Source organism: Vipera ursinii (genome assembly GCF_947247035.1).
Source record: "Vipera ursinii genome assembly, chromosome: 6".
NCBI classification, from domain to species: domain Eukaryota; kingdom Metazoa; phylum Chordata; class Lepidosauria; order Squamata; family Viperidae; genus Vipera; species Vipera ursinii.
Genome location: NC_139515.1, coordinates 43,417,897 through 43,436,782, shown reverse-complemented (window position 1 = coordinate 43,436,782; position 18,886 = coordinate 43,417,897). Strand labels below are relative to the sequence as shown.

At 41.0% G+C, this 18,886-nt stretch overlaps 1 protein-coding gene across 2 annotated transcripts in view; it reads right to left on the bottom strand.

The window, feature by feature from the left end:
* DYRK2 (dual specificity tyrosine phosphorylation regulated kinase 2) overlaps positions 1–18,658 on the bottom strand; it is a 29,359-nt gene extending 10,701 nt beyond the window's left edge. Inside the window, exons 1-2 of one of the 2 annotated variants that reach the window (XM_083365933.1) lie at positions 18,096–18,658; positions 17,147–17,297 (exon numbers count right to left, since the gene is read on the bottom strand). In XM_083365933.1, coding sequence (XP_083222059.1) covers positions 17,147–17,297; positions 18,096–18,175 — 231 coding nt within the window. In that variant the 5' untranslated portion in view covers positions 18,176–18,658. Of the gene's footprint in view, positions 1–17,146; positions 17,305–18,095 lie in introns of both variants that reach the window. The other variant, XM_083365932.1, reaches the window with a different exon arrangement.
* Positions 18,659–18,886: the final 228 nt, after the last annotated feature.

The following is an 18,886-nucleotide window of genomic DNA, read 5'->3' as shown; positions in this document are numbered from 1 at the left end:
CCCTAAGAAGATTGAAGTAGATTGGGGGATGAATTTATCATATTTACCTAGAAAACAATTTTATCTGGATTCCTTTGGGGAGATAGATCAACATTGGAGAATGGATTTATTTTTTTAACCAAACAATTGTTAAGAGCTGGTATTAAGAAACAAACATAGATACTTTATCCAGGACAAATTAGTGTTAATTGTTGGGTTGATTTGGGATAAATAAGAAGCAGTGGTAAATTTTCTATGAGTCGAATATAGTAATACTTTGTTAACAGAAGTTTTGAAATTTTACTCTTGCCTTTTTTGTTGCTCTATCTGTTAACTATTTTTTCATTAATATGGTAGACAGATGACAGGTTAATAATTTGCAAATACAGTAGAAGTTTAAAAATTTGGGGGCCCTGTCTAGCAGGGGTGGGAAACTCATATTGTTGCAAGGTACTTATCAGTATTCAAAACTAGGGAGGACGTGCTTGTGTGTTTTTTTAATAATGCATCTTTTTTGTTTAATGTCTTATCTGTTTTGTTTTGTTTGTTTTATTTTTTGTTTTCTCTCTTTTGGAGTTGTGTATTTTAACTTTTCTTGAATAGAATAAAAATTACATGGATAAAAAAATAACAGTATTCTAATTCATTAACCTTCCTTTTTTAAAATGTTTACTTCTTTATATTATAGATGTCCATTTTGGCCACAACTCAATATTTCTTGCCATTTCTGAACTATTAATCTGATTTTCCTCAACTTAACTCTCCCAGAACTACAACTTTATTTTGTCAAGCTGACTGGGAATTTGCAGAATAATTCTGAAGACTAAAATCCTAATCTATAAAAATCAGATGGCATGTCTGTGTGTGTGTGTGTGTGTGTATGTGTTAAGTATTTAGAATACCTTGCTAGGCCCCAAACACAGGGCAAATCTTATTTCCTGTTTCAGCCTAACCCAAGGCCATCAACAGGCTGTAGTCACACAGTGACAGCTCATATTTGTGTAATTTTTTTTGTATTGCTAACAAAGAATTAAAGGGAGACTGATATAGCTATTTCAAACTTATTTGTTCTCATCAGTCAGCCACACCCTTCTGAGATTCGAACCTGGGCTGATTGCAAATTAGGCAATCAGTCTCCCTTTAATTCTGTTAGCAATCCAAAAAAAAATTTACATATGTATATGTATGTGTGTGTGTGTGTATGTATATATATATATATATATATATATATATATATATATATATATATATATATATATATATATATATATATATAGAGAGAGAGAGAGAGAGAGAGAGAGAGAGAGAGAGAGAGGGGGGGGGAAATCCAGGACCCAGATTGTTGGGGGCAATTAAGCTGACTTTGTAATAATGCCGCTTGGTGGGGGTGTGAAAGCCCTAACAAGCAGGCATATACATAGAATGAAGGCTACTGCTAAGCTTATAAGCCGCCCTGAGTCTTCGGAGAAGGGCGGGATATAAATGGAATTAAAATAAAATAAAAATAAAATCCAGTGAAATCTTAGAAATTAAAAGATAGTGTTATGCTGACATTATTTCATAAGGGCAAAATGGGAACTAGCTTCTAATGTGCTCAGACTGCCATATGAAACATAGAATCACATATTATGTGATGAATATTCCACCATCCCCATGAGCCTTGGTTGATAATATAGGTATATCTTGTGCATTATATACAGCTGAGTTTATAAATTACCTGTAATCCCCTCATACCAGGACTCTCTTCTATGCCAAACTGTACCTCTATAATTACAAATATTAAGAGATACTAACTGCTGTTTTTGGAATTTCCGTTATGAATGTTTCACCTGCTAGTATGAACATCAGTTCTACTAGAAGCTGCAGGAAGTGAAGGCCTGGCTGGTGCAGCTCTCATTCATAGGGAAAGTTCAATGTCACCAGTGGTTTGCTCTCCAAGCTTGTTTCAATATAGTTTTGTTACCAAACTAAGTAACATCACTAGCAGGATTTTCTTGTCCTATTCTCCTTAGCTTATAAATGTCCTGGGTGCCAGTGTGGGCAGTTAGTCATGTGATTGGTTGTTTGGAGCTATATTTAAATTCTGAGCAGCTGATTGGCTCTCTTGCCAATTAGTAGTTTGAATGGTCTGGTTTCTTACATATTCATATGCTGGACCTAGATCAATATGCTTGTTAATTGCTCCTTTGGTAGAATAGCAGGCCTCAATAAATTCAGGTGCGTGGCGGGTGCTGGCATGCCCAATGATTTATGTTCCTTCCCAATCAAATTGGTGAAGTTTATTATCAATGTGGTTTGATATCAAGGATTTTTGGTCATGCCATTTAGTTGATGTTCATGAATCTTTGTTTTCAATTGCCTTCCTGTTTGTCCCACATAGAATTGGTTACAATTGTTGTAATTGATTTTGTATACTATGTTGGTGTTGTCTTCCTTCTGTATCTTGTCTTTGACTTTAGATAGCAATTTTCTAAATGTAAATGTGGGTTTGTGAGCTATCATTATTCCTAGGGGTTGCAGTATTCTGGCAGCCATTTTGGATGTTCTTTCGATGTATGGCAGGACTTGTTTTTGTGTTGTGGTTGGCTGTATATTTTGAATTTAAATTGAAATACAGAATTTATATATAGCTCCAAATGAACAACCAATGCACGACCAACTGACCACACAAGATATTTATAAGCTAAGGAGAATAGGACAAGAAAATCCTGCTGCTGATGTTACCTAGTTTGGTAATGAAACGTTCAGAAATTATACTGAAACGTGCTTGGAGAACAAAACCACTGCCAAAATCTAAACTCCAAGCTACACGTTTTTAATCTTATTTCACTATATATGGTGTTTGAAATAATCAGAGGATGGGAGTAGTGAAAAATGCAGCATATCAGTCTGCTACTCATTAAGGACACAGATTAATTTCAATAAACTAAATTTCCCTAAAGGTATATTTTATTATTTTTCCCAATACCGTCTGAAGTAAGTTCTGTATCTACCAAGGATTAACAACTCTTAATTAGAAAGATTTTTTAAAAGTGCTGATTCAAATGTTTGTCAACATTTATTACTGCATTTGTGGATAGAGAAGAATTCTCTCTCTAAAACAATATGCTTCCCATTTCATGGTCAACCAAAACTTTGTGGGGCTGTAATCAGTATCTTCTCTTTATTTAATAAAAAGGCATAAACAGTCTAGGAAAACAATATTTTCCAATCTTAGATATAAAAGTGATCTTATACATGGCAGCATCACTTCATTTTCAATTTGCTCCTAAATTTTCAGTCGCATGTGACCACAAGGATTGTGTAGCACAGCAACTACTTGCACTAATGAAAGACTACAGACTAGTGAGTTTACGGCCTGCTAGGAGACTAATTCATCTGGCTCTAGGTCACTGTTGATTCCCTACTTATCACGCCAGACCAAGAAAGGGCTGGATCAGAGCAAACACACAGCAATCACTGCAATTATTTTCAGATTAACCAGTACACAATTCTTCTAAGCTAAATATTCTTCAAGTATGTTCTCAAAATGAAGTTTATCATTCTGAGAGCATTGGCTATAAAACAGTTTACATGTTTAATGACAGAATGGCTAAATGAACAATCTTTGTACACAGAAAAGGCCAGTAGTATCATTAAAGTTGGCCCATGCAATGTGCTTAGATATAATTTATCTGCACTATTTAACCCTCAGTAAGTTCTCACTATTCCTCTATTATATAACCTGTAACAAAATATATTGATTTCATTGCCAGTCCAGTGACATTAGCTGTTATAAAGACCATAAAATTACTGTTTACTATAATCAGACACTGTCTGATAAGTCATGGAAGACATATTGCCAGTTCAGAAATAGGGTTCCTGAGTATCACTTAGGAACATACATATAGTAATATAATGTGCTTTTCTTTTTTCTCTCATTTGCACATATAATTTCCTTTGCAACAGTGTTGCAAAAGATTAATAATTTATCTTTCCCAATTTATTCTTGCCATCTCCTGCCTGATGTAATCTTAAACCAGAGCCTGGCTCACATACTTGTCCCATGGTGATAAAATTATTTTGTAGAGTAAGAAATACAGTGGGATATAAACGACACAGCCAAGAGAAAGTCTGGAAATTAAGCAACCTCTTAAGTAAAACTTGTTGATGTTTAGCAGGAACGAGAATGAGAAATCTGTAGCTTTCCAGAAGTGGCTGATCAGGAGTAACCATGCTGGCTGGGAATGAATATCAGCATATCTGAAATCTGAAAGGGCATAGGCTCCACATTCTTAATACATAGAATACCTGTTAGAGCAGGGCTTTTCAACCGGTGGTACATGTACCACCAGTGGTATGCGAGCACCTGGCTGGTGGTACGCGAGCCCTAGTTAACTGGAGTGGGGGAGGGAACCAGTTAAAATGGAGCCACACAGACCTGGAGGAGATCAGCTGGAGCTGCAGAGCTTGCCAGAATCCCCAGGATCTGTGGCAACACACTAATTAGAGCTTCTGGTGCACCCAAAGAGGAGGGTGGAGAGAAGAAAAGGTATAAAAGGGGCAGACCAGCTGAGCGGAGCGGCCTGTTTTTAGAGGAACAGAGAGCGAGGAAGGGTGAGTGAGCAAGTGCCATGTTTTTTGGGGAAGGGCTAGCAAGCGAACAGCTCCTGCCCAGCTCGCTTGTGGAAAACATGCTGCTTGCTAAGTGAAGCCCCAGGATCAGCAGGCTACGGCTGATCCGTGCTTCGGCTGTATCAGCTGTAGCCTGCTGATCCTGGAGCTTCACTTAAGAAGCAGCATGTTTTCTGCAAGCAAGTGAGCTGGGCAGCAGCCCATGATCGGCATGTGCAGCTACAGCTGAGCCGTGCTTCTGCGCCCAGAGCGTGGCTTCTGAGCATGGGCGGGGCGGTTTCTGAGTACCACGCGTGAGCGGCTTCTGAGCACAGAGCAGCTTCAGAGTGCCTGGTATGGGCGGCTTCTGAGGGCGGATGGCTTCTGAGCTACAGCTGGGCTGCCCACACTGACTGGCTGGCGAGGTGAACCAGTGACATCTTGGCCCTGCCTGTGCGCGTGCAGAGGCTGAGGTGCATGTGCTCTCCTCTGCCTCTGCACATGCAGGGCCCTGATGTCACTGGTTCACCTCACCGGCCGGTCCGTGTGGTGAGAATGTGCTGCTGCCTGCCAAAACCAGGCTGGGGTCTGGGTGGTGTAGCGCAGGACAATGGAAGGGAGGGAGGGAGGGAAGGAAGGTACAAAGAGGGAAGAAAGGAAGGAGGGGAAGGACAATGAGAGGGAGGGAGGGAAGGAGGAAGGGACAAAGAGGGAGGGAAGGAAAGGGACAATGGGAGAGAGGGAGGGAAGGAAGGCACCCACCCCAGTCCCATCCCCCACCTCCAGAGACCCACGGATTCTCCCCCCACAGGCACCCTGCAACCTGAGTGATGAGCTGGCCACACTCCCCCGGCCACTGATCACATGACCCTGGGACACTGTGAACGTCATAAGTATGAATCAGTTGCCAAGCATCCGAATGTAAATCACATGACCCTGGGGATGCAAGTCATAAGTGTGAAAAATGGTCACTTTTTTCAGTGCCGTTGTAACTTTGAACAGTCACTAAGTGAATTGTTGTAAGTCGAGGACTACCTGTACTTTTATCATTTTTTTTCCTTTTTTTTTTGGTCAAGTGTTTGACATCTTGCTGGGTGACTGGTGGTACTCGGATATTGCCTTATCCTAAAAGTGGTACAATGGGTGAAAAGGTTGAAAAGCCCTGTTAGAGAGATATCTGCCTCTTTAATCATCTACCGTAGATGCCTCAGTAAATACAGAACATGAAGAGCGAGCAGGGTCACTCTCTGCTGATTTGTCTGATTAGTGTGCATTAATGCACAAGTCTGAGCCTATATATGTAAGCTTTCATAGGAACCCTGCTGAAACTATTCCATTATGCAAAAAGTGCTGAAATTGAACTGGTTAAACTATAAGATGCAGCATCAGCTCACTGTGTTATGAGGCCTGTAGTACCCTTCCCAATGTTCAGAGCCAAACTAACAACCACCCTTCCTCCATGAGCAAGGCATATGAAGCAGCATAACTTAAGAGGAAAGATGATTAACTGGCAAAGGGGTAGAGAGAGAAGAACCCAGATTTTTAAGAGGTACATTATCAGTAAGGGAGAGGAAAAGCAACAAGAGGAACCAGAGGAACCATGTTATAAAAGCACCTTTTGGAAAACTGAAGTAAAATTGTGAATGTGGTGCAGCATGCATCTGTGATGAAGTTGCAATGGAAATACACTACACAGAGCACCACTGTCCCTGGGAGAGGACACAAGGAGCCATGGCTGCTTTCTAAGAATATTCTAAAACTCTATTTTGGTGGTTAACTGATTATTTTAAGGCATGGATAAGTAACTTCCCCCCCCAGGATGTTTCCAGAATAAAATTCCCAGTGCTCAGTGATGAGGGGAATTGTAGCCTAACAATGTCTTGAAGGCCCAAAGTTTCCCATTCTTACTCAACTTTGTATTTAAATGCCTACTTTGAACAATAATTTAGAAATAAACTTATATTCTCACCTTTTATTAATTCAATCAGGTAACATTATCAATACAAGTAAGCATGCAGTTTACTTCCTGTTTAGATACAATAGCTTGCCCTCCCAGTGTTGGTGGGCATGTGGTTTTCTTCTTGGTAAGTCCTTTGTAGGGTATTGTGTTCTACTTAATTGTTTGTCTAGTGTAGGCATCCTCAACCCCTGGGCCATGACTCGCTACTGGACCGTGGCCTATATGGAAGCAGACCACGTGAGTGGCTGGCCAGTGTGCAGCTCAACTTGCGTGAGTGGTGAACTGGCGTACGTGCACAGCTCAACTTTTGCAAATTGAGCTGCGTACATGCATGCACACTCACCTGCTTAGGAAAAAAATATGTACAACCTGACCTCAGTTATGACTGTTGCACCACCACCGTGGTCACATGATCACAATTTGGGCACCTGGCAACTGGCTCATATTTACAACGCTTGCATCATTTTGCAGATATCCACGGGGATAAAGTATATTGCAACAATAAGAACCAGATGAGGTCAGTACCTAAAACGGGTCAATCCAATTCCTGTTTTCTTACTTTCACTCCTTTTTATATCTGTTCTTAGTGCCCTGTCCTCTCTTTCACTCTCTTCCCCCCTACAGTTTGCCAGAAAAAGGTAAATTACTCTTACATTTTTTTTTAGTTGAGCTAAGGACTGCTGTATGACAGTTCACCATGACTCTGCATTGACTACTAAGATAGGAAATCAATCCATGTATTTCCACCGGACTTTTACAGTGTTTTCCTCCAAATTTAATTTTCAAAAGGAAACTATTTATGGTAGTAAATTGAAATGTCTGCTTGCAACTTACTTAAGTAAGCATCCAAAGTACAGATGACATTACTACATATAGGTTTTCCCAATGAAAATGCCTGTCATCAGAAATCATAAGATGACATTACAAATCTATATTACTTCATACTATCATTTTTGTATGACTTTAAATGCAGTGTTATTAAAGAGATTCATTCAGATATGATAATAAATTAAGCTTGTACTGCTGGTGTAGAACACTGTCCAGTTTAGTCTTTACTTTATTTTTCCCCTTTTGCTCCCAACCACCAAATGAATGTGTGCAACCATCTATTTTAAAAAATCTATCTCTCTCCCCCACTGACTTTGCTTGTCAGAAGGTCACAAAAGTTGATCACATGATCCCAGCACACTGCAACTGTCATAAATATGAAGCAATTGCCAAGCATTGAATTTTGATCCCATGAGCATGGGGATGCTGTAATGGTCTTCAGTGTGAAAAATGATCATAAGTCACTTTTTTCACTGCCACTAACTTTGAATGGTCAGTAAATGAACTGTTGTTTAAGTCGAGGACTACTGGAACTTGCAGCTATGCCGCTTCTCATATAGCAGCATCTATAAGATTATGAATGAAACATGAAGCTTATGTATCTATGTATCTGTGAGCAGCGATTTCTTTCTCTGACTCATGGAAACAGTGCTCAAAAACAATAACAAAAAAGATTTTATTTCTTCTGTTTTTTTTTTGTCCTGTCTGAAATGCTTTACAGATCATTTAAATAAGAGCATTCAAGTCTTCTCAAAGCCCAGTGGTATCTAGATGTGTTTGACTACAACCTTCATTATGTGTAGATAACACAATCTTGGATGGAGGTGATCTGAATTATATTCCAGTATGCCTAGGGTGGTGCAGGTGGGTGTATTCAACATTGATTTTTTGTTCCATACTCCCCTTCCTCTTTTTTTAAAAAAAGTACTATAATTAATTGTAATGTTTTTTTTATGTTGTACTCTGATCAGAAGAGTCTATTTTCTGATCAATCTAAGTGCAAAGCATGGAAAATGTACACAGGCTCCTGTCATTTGTATTGCTAATTTGCTGTTGATGCTCTTTCCACATAACACTAAAACAAATGTGTGCAATTCAGACTTATTCATCACAAATATTTTATTACTTAGGCTATGAATGCTTTACATTAGAAGGAGAAAAGATGGTTCCGAGTGTGCATAGCACCTATGGAAAACTCAGTCTTTTCCTGGGATCTGATTGTAGCTGCAAAGAGTATCCTCAAAAGCCCAGGGAAAAGTCCAGTTGCTTTACTGAGTTACATGTGCAACTTGGAAGCTTCTTTTTCCGTTCAACTCGAAAGCATTGCACAGACCCATTTGTTAGCCAGTTACATGCAAAAAATGCTAATCACCCATCTCTACCCAAATGACACAATGATCTAGAAATTACAACCAATTATATAGAGGAACCAATAAGTTCATTTTGCCAATTTTAGATTTGCAAAGGCAATAATTTTCTCTTCAAATGTATTTATGTTGAAAGATGCTGGTTCATCTAGACTATATCACATGTTGGTCCCACTGAAATGACAAACATACTCACTGATTTCAGAATGACCAAAATATGACTATGACTTGGATCAAATATGATGTCCTTTCTTGAATGTGCACAATGGGCCACAAAGAACAAAACTATCAGAAAAATATTAATACACTAAAATTATGTTGCTTCCTAGAATGAGTAACATCACATAAACATATTAGATTAAGACTAAAGAAATTCAGGTTTAACTTCCAACTCAGCCATGAAGCTCATTAAGTGGCCTTGGGGCAGTTAATAGTTCTTATCCTAACCAACCTTATAGAGCTATTTGATAACCTTGGAGGAAACACACAATAAAAATGATGATGATGATGAATTACAGATTGGATGCAAATTTAGGCAGTTGCAGCTAGGCAATGAAAGTGAACTTCCTTGTCCTTCCCTTCCAATAGCCAGTCCAGTGTGATGCACCATCAAAAGTTATGCTTGGGTCAATTCTGGAGAATCTCATACATCACTCTACTCCTTTCCTGATTCATCACTGTTCCCCAAACCCTATGTACCATTTTCAGGGATGAAAGGGGGGTCATGGGAAGGAGAAGGCAAGTAAGTCCTTTCTACCAGCCTTTTCGCCATACATCTAAGTTTGGTAATAATTATCCCCACCGGTAAGTGGTTTAAATGAATGTGCGCTAAGTGATGTTAAGTAACTTAATTCACATATTGTGTACCCCATATTTAGTGTCCTTTTGCCTTATTATCTTGATTTTAGTAAACCATGGGCTATCACTCAGAATTATGTGCATTTACTCAATGTGCTAAGATTGAAACAAATTTTTGGCTTAGCATAAAATGTAAACTCAGTGACTGTGACTTGATATACTTTGTAACAGTTTCAAGTTACTGTGGGTTAGCATAAGCCAGCATGTCCCAAACTTTTCTATACCTCACACCCCTAGAACGCTTCTGATATATTCTTGCACCCCATACAAAAGTTTGAAATAATGGCAACGAATTATGCATATACACTATAATTTCAAAAACCCAAGTTTTTGCACCTCCTGGAATATTTTCTTGCACCCCCCGAGGGTGCAAACACCCCGATTGGGAACCCCTGGCATAAGCGAACCAATCAGTGTGAATTGTAAAGCATAGTACAGGTAGTTCTCAACTTACGACCATCACTGAGCTAAAATTTAAGTTGCTAAGTGAGTTTTAAGTCATTTTATGACTTTATTTTGCCACATTTGTTAAGTGAATCACTGCAGTTGTTAAATTAGTAACATGTTAAGTGAATCTGGTTTCCCCACTGATTTTGCTTGTCAGAAGGCTGTAAAAGCTGATCACATGACCCCGGGAAACTGCAACGTGAGTCAGTTGTCAAGCATCCGAACGTAAATCACATGACCATGGGGATGCTCAACACTCGTAAGTGTGAAAATTGGTGATAAGTCACTTTTTTCAGTGCCATTGTGATTTCGAACGGTCACTAAGCAAACTGAGTTAAGTCAAAGACTACCTGTATACGGTGATTTGTGTCAACTCAGGAAGCTATGATTTATTCAGTTAACAATGGTAAAAGAAACAATGGTAGAAGGTAGTGCTTGTATTTAAACAATGCAAGGTTCTTTTTGTTTTTTCTTAAGTTTTAGTTGGACTTTTTACCATATATGAAGGAGTTTGTTGTGTTGTTTTTTTTAAAAAAATGACTAATCAGTAATAATTGGATTTTAAAAATGAATCATTCCTTTCAAAATAAAATTAAAAATGGAATTTATTATAATAGGGCAATAAACTGTAACACGAGCAACAAAATTAATATAACTGAATGTTATATTATACAAAGAAAAATACTAAACACATTTCTGTTGTCTACCAGAGTAAGCAAAACTTTTTGTGCACGAAGGAGTCCATGCCAGAAACAGCTGTTTTGGGGTGGTTTGATCAAGAATTGAAAGTGCACGTTTCCATGCACAGACCACATTGGAACTGCGTGAGGAGCAAGGAAAATGCCCATGACGTGGGTGGCTTTGGAAGGAAGAAATGAGGGAAGGGACAGCCCTGGGAAGACTGGGATTGGGGGCAGAGGGATGTTATCGGACTGGGATGGGAAATGAGACAAAAGAAAGAAAGCGTTGGGAAGTAGAGTGGCAGGCAGCCCAACAGGATAGGCTGTGCTGGGACGCTGGCAGCAATAGAGGGATGAAAAGAAAGATGCTGGGAAGATCGGGAAAAGGTGACTGAGGGAAAGAAGGTGCTGGGAAGATTGGAGGCAGATACAGCAGCAGAACAGTCCAGGGAAAGCAATTTATTATTTATTTATTTATTATTTAAATTTATATACCGCCCTATTCCCAGTAGGACTCAGGGCGGTTTACAGGGAAAATTAAAACACATAACATACAAGTTAAAATCAATTAAAACTATGATTAAATTACAGTCCCTGAAGTTAAACTAAAACCCAATTAAATTAAATTAGTTTAAACCCCTCAGTCTGGGCCAAACAGCTTGAAGAACCAGGTTTTCAAGTCCCGGCAAAATGAGCGAAGGTCGGGGGCAGTCCTGAGTTCCGTGGGAAGTTGGTTCCATAGGGCCAGCACGCCCACAGAGAACGCCCTTACCCTGGGAATAACCCGCCAGCATTCCTTAACCGGCGGTACCCTGAGAAGGCCCTCCCTGTGGGAGCGCACAGGACGATGGGAAGTTGATGCCGGCAGCAGGTGTTCCCTTAGATAAGAGTAGTGAAGGAGGGGGAGGAAGGGAAAGAAGACAATGGAAAGATACCATAATAGGCTATACCATCCTGGGAGCGCTGAGGAGAAGGGGACATTTACCAGCCTTGCCCTATTTGCCTGCCTAACTCAGAACAACCAAAGCTTTCAGCACTTGGGGAACCGGGGCGGCCTGTCAAACAATTTGCCAGAACCCCTGGAATCCACTAGTTTGTTCCAGCTCAAATCCCAAGTATTTATTCAAGTTCAGTCTCTACAGACTAAAAAATGAGGAGCAGGTAGCCAAGTTAACTTGTTTATGCAACAGGGGGGAAAAACCCCTCTGGGACGGAGAGGAATAAAATAACTTCCGTGGTTAGGCTAGTAAATTAGGTTAGGTTAGTAAATTATTTTCAATAAATAAATAAATGATTTATCATCATGTCTTGTTCTCCCTTCAGAGATGGGTAACTGGACACAACCCACTAAGGCCTACTGGAAACAGCGTCAAAAAATATTGAATGGGGTAGGAAAAAATGGGAGGGAAAAGGAATGGAGAAACCCTGAAAAGAACATTGTCGATGTAAAGGGGAAAACTAAATAGGAATAAAATGGTGTCAAAATTCTATTTGGTATATAGATTGTAATCTATTCAACCAAATGACAATAATATTAGGATAATCTATTATCTTCGATATTCTTGTGTACTTCCACTTTATACCTTCTAATTGCCAGTTTCATAGAGTATTCCATTCTCAGATTATGAATGTAACTGCTAGTCAAATGAAAAACATTCACATTGTTTTCCATGGAAAAATATTATGTGGCTGATTTCCACTACACTCTGCCTCTAAAAATTTCTAGGCAATTGTTGTAGCTTAATTATGTGCACATTCACTTGGAAATAAATCCAACACTGAACAATGGATAGTCTGAATAAATGAACATGGGATTGCAGCTTTAATCCTAAACAGTACTGCTTACATCCTTGCATTTATAGGAAAAGAAAGATTGCTACAACTGCTATCCAAGATTAAAATCTGTTCTGTGTTTCCAAGAGGGCATAACTCCTCAAGGATATTATAATAAATGTAAATAATCTAAATCCAGAAGTTTTAGATTGTTTTTAGGTTATACAAAAGTGTGATTTAATTGCAATCTGTTGTATTTATGTTATTATAGTAACATGAAATTTATGTATTCTACTTCATAAATATTTCTTGATAGGAAAACTGTTGTTACCTGCATATATTTTAAAATAAATTAATCTTTGTTGTTTTGAATCATGTTTTAAATAAAACTAAAACATGATCGGGCAACAACAGAAACTTCTTATTCAGCACAAGCATATTGTAAATGATTTAAAGATGAGGAGACTGTTATGTACTTAGACATAATAATGTTAACTCTTACTATGATTGTGTTGGCTTGGGCTGATGTAAAAATCCATTCTCTATAGTTTGTAAAACAGGTTTTTCTTTTAACATTCAGGTCACAATAAATAGCAACAAGGGAATCTATGACTTAAAGCTACAAGTGACCAAGCATTAATATGGGACTTACGAAACACTTCATTTGTGTCTTGGGTACCAAACTCCCATCAGCCATATAGTATAATGATCAGAGGTGCTGGTAGCTATGGATGTTATTATTGCTGCTATTTTAATAACTTACTTCTTGAATCTTGGGACTCTAGCTTACACAAAGTCAGTGTCTCTCTGTCTCTCTCTCTTTCTGTGTCTCTGTGTGTATGTGTATTTGTCTTCAAGTCAGTATTAATTCCTGGTGACTGCTTGGACTTCCTTCTTCCTACAGCTGAGAAAAAATGACTGGCCCAAAGTTACCCACCTGGTTTCATGCCTAAAGCAGGACTAGAACTCACAGTCTCCTGGTTTCTAGATTGATGCCTTATACCAAACAGGTTTTCTTATATAAGGCCTACTTTATTTTCTTTATAATCTGGGTCTGTTGCAGTTTTGTTACTGAGAGCTGTGTAGTTTGTTGATTAAGGACTTGGCAGCTTATCTCTATTCCATGCCTCACCTTCAACTTGAACATCTGCCTCAACAGATGACAGTATTTATTTATTTATTTATTTATTAGTTTTTATAAACCGCCCTTCTCCCGAGGGACTCGGGGCGGTGTACAGAGGAAGGGAAGGTATACAGACCGAGCAATAGGTCAGATATTCCATGTTAATCACCATCACATAGCTGTCTTTTTCAAAGAGTTGGGCCTTATGGAGTGATATTAAAGTAAGTCCATGTGTATAATGTTTTCTGAAGTGGCTCAAGTGTTTTTCAATTTAGTATATTGATGAAGAGATAAAAGAAAAAAATTCCTCAGGACTGAGGGGAAGGCATTCAACAAAGAATGCCTTCACATAAATTTTCTCATAAACATCACTGAGAACAAGGAGCATAAAACAATAAAACTGTCCAAAGGGAAAATAGGTACTGTAGTATTTACAAGTAGCAGAGAGAATGTAGGGGAAATTATTACTTGAGTATAGCAAGTACTTCAAATGCAGGAGAACCTAAGGATTTTGTGTTGGAGCAGCTACTGAAATCCTGAAGCAAATCAATGTCCACAGGTCTAGGCTAGATGGATCAGTGATCAGACTCAGTTTCAGAGAACCTATGTAAACAAATAGATGCAGAATGTCGTCTTTGTGTGATTGAACCAAAAGCAGTGGAGAAGAGATAATGATCCACCCCACTGGTTTTGATCTTAATAAAGATTTAATTTTAATGATCATTTTAATTGAACCCTAACTATCAGAGCCCAAACATAGGATTCTGCCCATTGGATGAAGAGCTGAATTAGAAGTGAATGCCATGAAGTATAGCAACAAAGAAATAGAAGAGTCTGAAACTTGATGAGCTACTCAGTGAAGTTAAGTTGAAGTTATGTTGTAATGGAGATGGTAAGGTCTGGAAAGAAGCTGTTTAGCCAGAGTTCACTCCATTTGTAACTGCCATCAATACATCTGCTTAGGAGCACAAACTGCCATAAATAGAAAACACAATCCAGCCTTTATTATATGGTACATACACTTCCACGCACGCTCTCTTGAGCATCTGAGAAATTTTCCATTGTGTCTTCAAACTCTCAAAGAGTCTCATATTATTAAACAAATCAAGGAAGCACTTATCCCACTAAAGAGACAAAACTCGCTAAGTTACTTTTATATAAGGGGAGGTCTGTGTTTCATAGTATATTTCCTTGTGATATCAACCTTTCCAAATGTGCATATCTAGGGCAAACATTATATATCAACTTGGGCAGATTATTACATAAAATGAGCTAGATATATTGAAAAGAGGTAAGAACAGCTCAGAAAGATTCTCATAGAAAACTTCGATAATAATAGGATCCTGAGACAATTAAGAAAACTTGGGAAAATCAAGAGCAAGTTCACGTTAACATGTTATTCTTTTTGTATTAAAATTATCCATATCTAGCTGATTTGGCTTATAACTAGCTATGCACTGGTTTTGAGCTTTTCACTAGATTTATGCAATAGATATGTAACTTGTTCATATACATTCTAAAATATTTTTGTTAGACTGATACCCTGTTTTTTGTTCAGGAACTTACGGTAGTATATGTAGGTTTTCCGCCTTATTTCCCCCCCCCCTGCAACACCACATAGGGTGTGTTTTAAACCAATCGAGGATGGTTTTGAACAAAGTCTCCCCCATTTCCAGTCCAACAGCACATTGCTTGTCATACACTTATACATTTACATCTGCTTATGCATACATGGTAGCACATTTGATGAGACAGCATTTCTTAATTATCTCTAGCTACCTCATGACATAAGTACAACTCCTGTTGAATATGTCCATAGTAACATTATTAGATTCCAAAGCTGATAACGAATACCACAGGAGTATATCAAATCAGTGCAGTGATAAAATATAGAAATCTATACTGCTTTTCTCTTTTGTTGTAACCACCTCTTAATACAGGAAAGTTTTACTAGATAAGTGTTCAATACAAAGCATATAAGCTAATAAAAAGAGAGTCCCTGACAAGGCAGATTGTCTGCCCTCTTCCCACAGCAACAACCAGTTTTCCATGCATATTGGGGAAAAGGAGCCTTTCAGGTAAAGGGAAATGCTATTTGTAAATAAATGTGATTCCTAAAATTTTATGGTACTTTAGGAGTAATGATTTTAGTGGGAATTAAGCATTTGTAACTGTCTTCCAATTCTGTCGTTAGATCTATAAGGTCCAGCTGGATCTATAAGCATTCCCAAAAAGAAAATGTTATTTGAATTAAATGTATAGGATTCTTTCATATAAACTGCAAATTATGTTCTTTTTCAGGTTCAAAGCTAATGTTAAATAATGTTCACCAAGCTAGCTATATATATTCAAGTCTATTTTTCTTCAGTACCCTAAATAGAACATCAAGCCTAGGTAGCTCAATCTCTAGTAGTAGAATGGCAATGAATGGAAATGAGAAACCACAGCCCTTTAAATGATACCATCAAGAGACATCTGCTATCTAGTTAAATTGTAAGGATCACTCAGCTCCCCATTAAATGCCCTTTCCACTTGTACCCCTGGAAACAGGCCATTCTTCTGAGTTACTCTGATAATTAAGGGAACACTTAATTTTTCACTTTGGGGAAAAAGCACCCTTAATCACAAAATGAAGTGCTTTTTAAAGTCATTTTTTAAAAAAAAAAAATAAGAAAGAACTAATCACACAACAGACTGAACAGAAATGCTAAGAAGCTTATTATTAAAGAAAAAAATGGGTGGTATATATCCTTCTCAATCTTGGGTCCTCTGGCTATGCATGTATATGTGGGATAATACATACATAGCCAGAGGACCCATGATATACACACACACTAAGGGTTTTCGTTAGTTACAAGGACCTGTTGTCCAGGCGTACTGATAGCATTTTGTTTTGTTTCATTTCCACAGAACCCAAATTGCATTAGCCTTCCAATATCAATAAAACCAAGAGACTTATTTCTCATTTGAGAAGCATGAATAGCAGTTCCTATAAATGACCCTCCCTGTTTTTCCCAGGGAGGAAGGCAGGGAATCCCTTATTTGCATCCTCACACAATACACAGGAGAACTACAATAATTGCATTGCATCCACTTCCCTCACCTAATTTGAACATTAATTTCATGGGAGAAAATTCCTAAGTGGCTCTAAAAGTTTCCTTTCCTTCTCCTTAGCCCAAATACCTGCTGAAACCAGACCGGGAACAGGACCAGGACCTGTTGAGACATGCCAGGGATAATTAAGAGGGCTCCTCCATAGCCAGCCGGTTTGGCCTTCGCTCACTCATTCACAGATCCTACTCAGACAGGCTGGCTGACAGCCTGACTGTACCAAGCACATTTATTGATATTAATACCTGGGAGAGGAGGAGTAATTGGGGTGGGGTGGCAAAGGCAGGGGGACGGAAGGGGGCTTAAGGGGCCGGCACAGGATTTTGAGCCGAGGAGGGCGGAGCAGCAGAAATGGAGGGGGTTAAGAGGCGATCCACTTGCAAAGCCACACGCTTCTCCAGCCCCCCCTCCCTTGATCCAGTCTCACCGTGTGGGCTGCGCTGCTGGGCTTCAGTGGCGGCAAAGCGATCGGGGACGGCGGTCCGGTCCCAGCGCCCGTCCGGGAAGTCCCTCCAGCCCCGATGCCCGGGGAAGACTGGAACGGGTGGCTACTTTCTCCTCCTCCTCCTCCTCCTCCCCTGCTCCCTGCGGAGGGAGGCAAAAAGAAACCCGCTGAAAATAACGGGAGACCAAGCAGGGTCCGAATCGAAGATAAGGGGCAGAGGAAAGGGAAAGGGGGCGCCGAAGGTGTCCCTTCCTCAGCGCCCCTCTTGTTCCTCCGGCTGCCATCGCAACATTGCCTGAGGGATCAGCGGGAGTTGATCCCAAACGAGGGATCGGAGCGGGGCGGGGGGGGGGTGTCATCAAGTGTGTCGACGAAGGCGGAAGACGTCGCTCATTAACCCAGCTAAACCTTCCATACTTGCTTAACACCTCCCTCGCCCCCCCCCCCGCGCCCAGCATTTAGGAGCCGGAGGGGAATCCAGTCTGGCTTTTGCAGTCCTCGTCGGATCTAGCCTGCCCGCTGCTTCTGGCGAAGGAGCGCAGGGACTCGGCTCCGCTCCCCCAGCCACGACTCCCCTCCTGGTAGAACAATTCTAAAACAAAACCAGTGCAAGAAGCGCTTCTCTCGGGCACGTTTATTACCTAAACTTGCCTGTTCTCACACCGAAAATCTTGCCATTCACTAGAAGCTGAGCCCCTCCGGGAGAATTTAAAACGGGGTTTAAAAGCGAGGCCGCTCGAGGCTGCACTCTTTGGCAATAGGGGCTTCAGCCGGGGGGGGGCGATTCATCTTTCACCCAGACGCGCTTTCTCTCTCTCGCGCGCGCACCCCTTCGGACTCTGCCGCTCCCGGCCTTGGGAATGGGAGGAGGGGACCGGGGGATCCCGGGGAGAAAGGCGGCAAGGACTGCTGAGGCTAGCTCTTTCCCTACTTACCGGCCGGGCAAGCAGCGGCCGAGGCGGCCCCACCGGCACTAGCACCAGCGACAGACGGTTTCCTGGTGGTTAACATGGCCGCTGACGGGGAGGGAAAGGGGAATACATTTCAAGGCTGCCGTGACTTCTCCGGATCGGGGCCGCCTCCGTGATTCGGCCTCCGCGATCGGCGGTCCCCACCGTCTTCCAGAAGGCAGCCGTCGTCCAGAAAAAAACAGCTACACCGGGCAGCCGCACGTCCCTCCGCGGCATCCGTCGCCGCCGAGCCCGGGCCCGCCGGGCAGCAGCTCTCCTCGATCCCAGCCCCCGCCGCCACCGCCTCTTCCTCGTCTTCCTTCTCCAGCGGTTCCAAAGACGGCGGCGGCGGGAGCAGCAGGAGCGCCGCCGCCGCCCCCCGCCCGAAACACATCACCTCGCCAGTTTCCAGGATCCCCGGTTGCTCACATTAAACAACGGTGCTGGAGGAAAACACCCCCCCCACACGCACACACATGCACACACAGACCCCGATACCTCTTCCTCCCCTCCCCTCGGAGAGACGGATACAGAGACTGTCGGCCTCCTCTCTCCCTCCCCCTCCACGCTCTCCTTTTGCCCTCTCCTCCCACGCAGTCGCGCAAGCCCCTTTCAGACGCCTCTGCGCGCCCACGACACTTTCGCTTTCAAAAAAAACGGGCTTGAGGCTCCGCCAAAGCCAGTCTCCACCCCACAGCGCAGTCGCCCGGCAGCCTGTCTGGGCCCTCCCACCGCGGACTGCAGCTGCTTTCCGCCTGGATGAGGAGCAGAA